This window comes from Homalodisca vitripennis, chromosome 2 (assembly GCF_021130785.1).
Source record: "Homalodisca vitripennis isolate AUS2020 chromosome 2, UT_GWSS_2.1, whole genome shotgun sequence".
NCBI lineage: Eukaryota > Metazoa > Arthropoda > Insecta > Hemiptera > Cicadellidae > Homalodisca > Homalodisca vitripennis.
The window spans coordinates 126,475,231-126,481,230 of record NC_060208.1 but is presented as its reverse complement, the minus strand read 5'-3'; the positions used below and the strand labels follow the sequence as shown (position 1 = coordinate 126,481,230).

General features: G+C 38.4%; 1 protein-coding gene across 1 annotated transcript in view; it reads right to left on the bottom strand.

Moving 5' to 3' along the window:
- Positions 1-470: 470 nt before the first annotated feature.
- LOC124354685 (FAS-associated factor 1) overlaps positions 471-6,000 on the bottom strand; it is a 72,607-nt gene continuing 67,077 nt past the window's right edge. The window contains exon 14 of the mRNA XM_046805322.1: positions 471-868. Within this exon, the coding sequence (XP_046661278.1) occupies positions 788-868 (81 nt within the window). The 3' untranslated portion in view covers positions 471-787. The remainder of the gene's footprint in view (positions 869-6,000) is intronic.

The following is a 6,000-nucleotide window of genomic DNA, read 5'->3' as shown; positions in this document are numbered from 1 at the left end:
ACAACAGTAACAAACTAGATAGTTACTCAACAAAATATGTCACTCACACGATAAATATAGCCACAGTTAAAGCAGATATACAAGGAATGGCTAGTATAATGTGGCGGCATATTCTAACAGTAAAACAAAGTGATGCGCACATGACGCAACCAGGGGGCTTCTATCGGCGTGGGCTACTGCGATCTGGTGGTAAAAATCAGATTACAAGTGAATGCGAGCACAAATATGGAAGTTAAGTATGTTGCCGATAGATGGAACCACTTTACAGACAAATCTACTTAAAGGCAATCAGTAATAGCAATGCATTTAGGATAATACAAAAATACAGAGGCTAAACGCCATATGACATCCTTACTCATTATGTAGAGTTTACATGCACTCCTTAAAGGGTTAACAAGAACAGCTACCTTACACAGATTGTTAAAAAAGGTACACACCCACATAGGTAAAAATTTAATTGAACCATAAACTAGAATTATTGAAAACCTTTATTTGTAAATAATTTATGTACATTAAGACATCAGCTCAGTATTATCTTAGTACAAAAGGTGAGGTGACGAAGCAATACAGCATCTATTTTACACTGATTCACTTTCATGAAATTAAATTAAAAAGAGATTACAAATAAATACAAACCATTTGTAATGAAATCATAACTGGTATAATGTTCAAGTCCAGGGTCATTAACACTGATCAGAAAAAATAGAAAATGTCGCTTTAGAAGTGGTTTAGTAAATGTAACACAGCCATTGTGAATCCATTGGTTCTGTCGCTGAGGTCAACAGTCTTACCGCTCCTCCAGAATGAGAGTCTCTTGAGGACAAAGGTTGAGCTGTTGCAGGGTTGAGTTCACATTTAATGTGGTTAACTGTAACACAAAATATGTTGAAATAAAAATCCTCAACTAAGTTTTCGTAAATTAAAAAAATTTGTGGAATATTTTGACAAACATAGATGACTTACATTGTTATCAAGATGATCATAAAATTGGAACAAAAAAGATTAATGTGCAAGGTGTGTTATAGAAAGTTAAAAAGTCCAGGGAAGGTTAGATAATTTTTTAATGATTAAACTTATAAGAGTGAAACTATTATTAATTTGTATTTTTCTTTATTTATTTATTAACCCGTTCTTTGCCCTTACTTAACTAGCTATTGATATAAATAAATAAACGTTTGATTTACAATTATTATTGAGTTTATTTGTCACATATATGATACAGGGTTTCGTGAATTATACTGCTATGGGCACATTAAAAAAACTATATCCAACATATAAAATGTTTTGGTGCATGTTAGGTTTGAATTTATACAAAAATAGGTTTGAATTTTGAAAGATATGAACTATTAACTTTTCAAAACAAAACTGTAATACTATGAATGCTAACATAGAATAAAATTACTATTGTTGTAAACCACCGGTGATTCTACCTAGTATGATATTGAACAGAAGTTAATGGAAAAGCACTGGTCAAAAGTTGTACATCATATGAAATGTAACTTATATTTTGATATATCTTATATATCCAATATCCCTGTCATAAATCTTATATTTTTAAAAGACAAGTACAAGTATAGAGAAATGTTTTTAAGTGGCATCACTCAGGTTCTAGACGTACCAGTCATGGATGTTAACTTCACATATGACTCACAAGGATCCACAAGCAGTTGGATGATTATGAGCACTGTTAAGACATAATACCGTTTGCTTTTTGAGAACACTGCAAGAATGGTATTCTGTTTGTGCAGATAAGTCTATTGGAAATACGATTGGGCTAAACTCACCATCCAAATCATATTATGCGTGTTAATGGTAAGGAATGTGTCTCTAGTGCGGATCAAGCCTACAGAAGGATAAATGTACACAAAATTATAAAAAAAGCAGTCTTGAGATAAAACTCGATGAAGACCCTAAATGATTTATTTACACGTTGCAGCAAGGGTAAAGTCCCAATTACCTGATGCCATTTATTTTGGAATTAGTTTTGTTACTTTATTAATTAAGATTCAGGATCATTATGTTATACATTCTTTTCAAATGCATATCCCAAGTAAGATGAGCATATTGCTCCACAGGATATATCGCAGGTTCAGGAGGTCAGATTAGCTGTTCTGCAGCAACACTATATTCAGGTTCACCAACCGATCATGACGATACTTCTGAGAGAGAGAGAGAGAGAGAGAGAGCAAGCTTTAATCGAAATCATTAAGATCTGACAGGCGTAATTTTTTACAAGTATTGAGTTACAATCACATGCTATTTTTGATATTAAAAGTCGTGTTTGAGAGTTCTATATTCCAAAGTCTCTCCAGGTCAGGAATTCATCCATCGACTGTGAAGAAGGGGGCCGCAACGATAGCCACTGCTTCAGGTGAGGCTTCAGCCCTATGAGAGGGCAACATTTTGAGCTCGACTGGAAGGATGTTGAAGTATCTCGCACCGGCGTAGGATGGTTTCTTCTCGAAAAGTGTTTTTTCTATGGGATGGAAGGTTGAAATTTTTGGCGAATCTGGTGTTGTGGTCATGTATCTGGGCGTTTCGAGTGATCCCCCTTGAGCAAGAAGAGATGATCACCTCGAGAATGTAAGCAGCCACACTGTCATTATTCCCCATTCAACAAAAGCCCCTCTACAACTATCTCTCGCCCCCAGATCTGCCATTATTCTCACGGCTCTTTTCTGGAGCACCAAAACTCGATCCAGACTAGTACGAGATGAGCCACCCCACAATACTATGGCATATCTCATCTGCTGTCAAAAAGCGCATGGTAAGCGGTTAATGCTGTTTCTTTAAGTTCCAATAGCCATTGATCTTCTTATGGCGAAGAGAGCAGAACTTAATTTTAAGCAGAGTTCTTCAATGTGGGTGGACCAAGATAGATTGTCATCTATTGAAACTCCAAGATGTTTAATGGAATTTTCAGTTTTGCAGATCTGGCAATCCCGAAATTTCATTTTTTGTGGGCTCCAAACATCAACTGCTTTGTTTTTTTTTTTATTGAATACTAAGTCGTTATTTGAGCAGTAGTCGATTGCAAGGTTCATTGCTACATACGATTCGATTTCCAAGTTTTCAATGGACTTGTTGGACGAGAGTATCACAGAGTCGTCGGCGTACATGTAGCATCGCCCGTAGGGCTGACATGGGCCGGGAAGTCATTAGTAAAAGAGGGTAAAAATAACCGGTCCCATGACTGACCCTTGTGGCACACCTCTAGAGACAGGTAGAGAGGTGGATCTTACTTTGAAGATTTCATTGTTGCTGAGGTAACCCAGCTCCACAATCTGAGTCCTATCACCCAAATAACTTGTGAACCACTGCAGGGCTTTTTCCGCCCAGCGAGCCGAGTTTATTAAGGATGAAGTCGTGGCTTAAGCAGTCGAATGCTTTACTCATGTCAATGAAGATTCCGGTGGCATTGTGACCATTTTCAAGGTTATTGATAATATCTTCGATTAGGTCTACAAGAGCTGTGATGGTCGACTTGCCTTTTTTGAACCCGTGCTGATACTCTGTTAGTAGCTTATTAGCATTCAAGAATTGGAGCAGCCTCTTAAGGACGACTCTCTCGATAATTTTCGAGAAGGTTGGTACCAGTGATATTGGCTGTAAGTTGTCCATGATGTCTTTTTTGCCACGTTTGTGAAGAGGAAACACCTTCGAAGTTTTCCATCCTTGACGGGAAACTTCCTAGTTGGACGGATAGATTTGTTTATGTGTAGAAGCGGTAGTAAGAGCTCCTCCTTGCAATGCTTAACTATTCTCGAAGATATCTCGTCAAGCCCTGCAGAATCCTTTATCTTCAGATTGTCTATTATTTTTAGATATTTCGGCCATGGACGCAGCTGAAAACTCCGATAACTTTGGTTGTAAGTTGTTATTTTGGATTGGTTGAAGAGGATGGAGTAACCTGGTTTTGCTCTAGAGTCTTTGCTGCAACTGTGGTAAAGTACTCGTTAAAGCTCTGGGCAATTAACATGGGATCTACGACGGCCCTATCATCAAGTATCAGGGATTTTATTTCTGGGTTGAATGTGAGTTTGGATTTATGTTCTTGGTTTGATGACGTTCCATATGGCTTTGCTTTTATTATCGGCGGATGCAATGTAATCAGCATTTCCCTTGCGCCTAAGTAACCGGAGCTTAAAGTCATAAGCTTTCTTCAGGCCATTAGCTCTTGCTTTGTCTTCCGAGCTACCATTTGTTAGGAACAAGTTGTTGGCTTGTATAAATTTCTCCTTTAACTCGATCGTTTCTTCATCATACGGTATCATTCTCTTTTTTCTTCTTTTTCTTGATTTTTTTTCAGGACATGCATGGTCAAGAGCGATAGTGACAGAGTTTAGCAAATTGCCGTAGGCCTGATCAATGGCGACGGTTTCCAACACGTTATCCCAGGATTCCAGAGATAAGTGCAATTTCAAGTCGTTGAGGCTGTTAGTGTTGAGATGGCGTCTAGTTGAGACAGTTAGTTTTTCCAGAGTATTCGGAAGATTCAAACGGCATAGCTGTCCAGTGTGATCGGAGATGCCCGTGTGAAAGACATGCACTGAAATCTGACTTTCGTTTAAGGTGGTGCACACTGCGTCGATAGAGGTGGCAGAATGCGGTGTTATTCTGGTGGGGGGCATGGGAACTCTTCTGATATTGTGCGAGGTGATTAGTTCATTAAGAAGACTTTTGCCGACTGATGGAACTAGGTTGTCAATGTTCATCTCACCGATAATGATGGTAGAAGTCTTGGCTTTGGGGATACACTCTAGAAATTCAGCAATTCGTTCCATAGCTAATTTCATATTATCCAAACAGTTTGAGGGAGGACGATATATTCCAAGTACGTACACATGTTTATTGTTACTGAGACTTATCTTTACAGCCGCCATCTCACATACAAGGGAGATGCTATGAGTTTCAATTTCTAAGTTCACTGTATTGTTTGTGAATTTGTTGTTTTAAAGATAGCTACTCCACCCTTAATATGTTGTTCTCTACTATATGCAGATATCAAAGTGTAGTTAACGAGTCTCGTGTTTTGTATAGTGTCAGGTGTGTTACCATGTTCTGTAAAGATCGCCAAGTCCGGTTCGAGTAAGTCAAGAAGGTGATTTATATCCTATCCAATTTGTTATTCATCCTGTCTGTATTCTGATGGAAAATGGTTATTGTGTTGTTTTGGCCGTACTCTGACTCTTCCAGTTGTGCTCTGCTGGTGGACTGCATTCTAAAAAACGATACTTAGACGATTCAGGTTTTGAGTAGCCAGGGTTTGAGGTTACAGTGACATTATTAGCCATGCCAGGCAAAAGTGAGATCAAAGCTTCCCTGCGCTGAAGAGTGGTCAATCTCATGGATGCCAGCTGATTGATCTCTTCTCATCGTTGTGGAGAGGTCAGAGTAGAATTGAATGTGCTTGTTATAAAATTCCTCCACAGTCTCGTTGGGGTGACGTATTCTTGAATTGGCTGGCGGGTTTTCTAGCTTGGTTGGTTGTATCTGTAGAAATGGTCCATTACCGGGCCCGTGATAACCGCTTCCATTGAGATATAGCTTCTGAGGATTGATTTCTTGAGGAGAAGGTTTGTTGAAAGTTTTTTAATTGAGATTCCAGAGCCACCAATCTACACTTGATTGAGGTTAATTCGACTTCGAGATTGATCGCTGTAATTGGAGGTGCGTCGATGAATTTACCACTTACTAGGAGGTTTCTACTGTCTTCGGTGGTATTACCGTTCAGTGAGCGTGGAAAGTTTAGACTCAAGGGTAACAATTTTTTGTTCATATGATTCAATTGATGCGGAGTTGTTCATTGTCGTGTTCGTTAAAATATCTTGCTGTTTGAGTCTTAATGATTTCTCTTTCTCCAGTTGCTTAAAAGAGGCGTAGAGTTTAGAAAACATCTCTTCTTGATTGTTGACTAGTGTGTTGTACTTTATGATATGATCTTCTAGTTCGGCTTCTTTAGATTTTATTGCGAATGACAGCTTGCTATTTTCTTTCTTT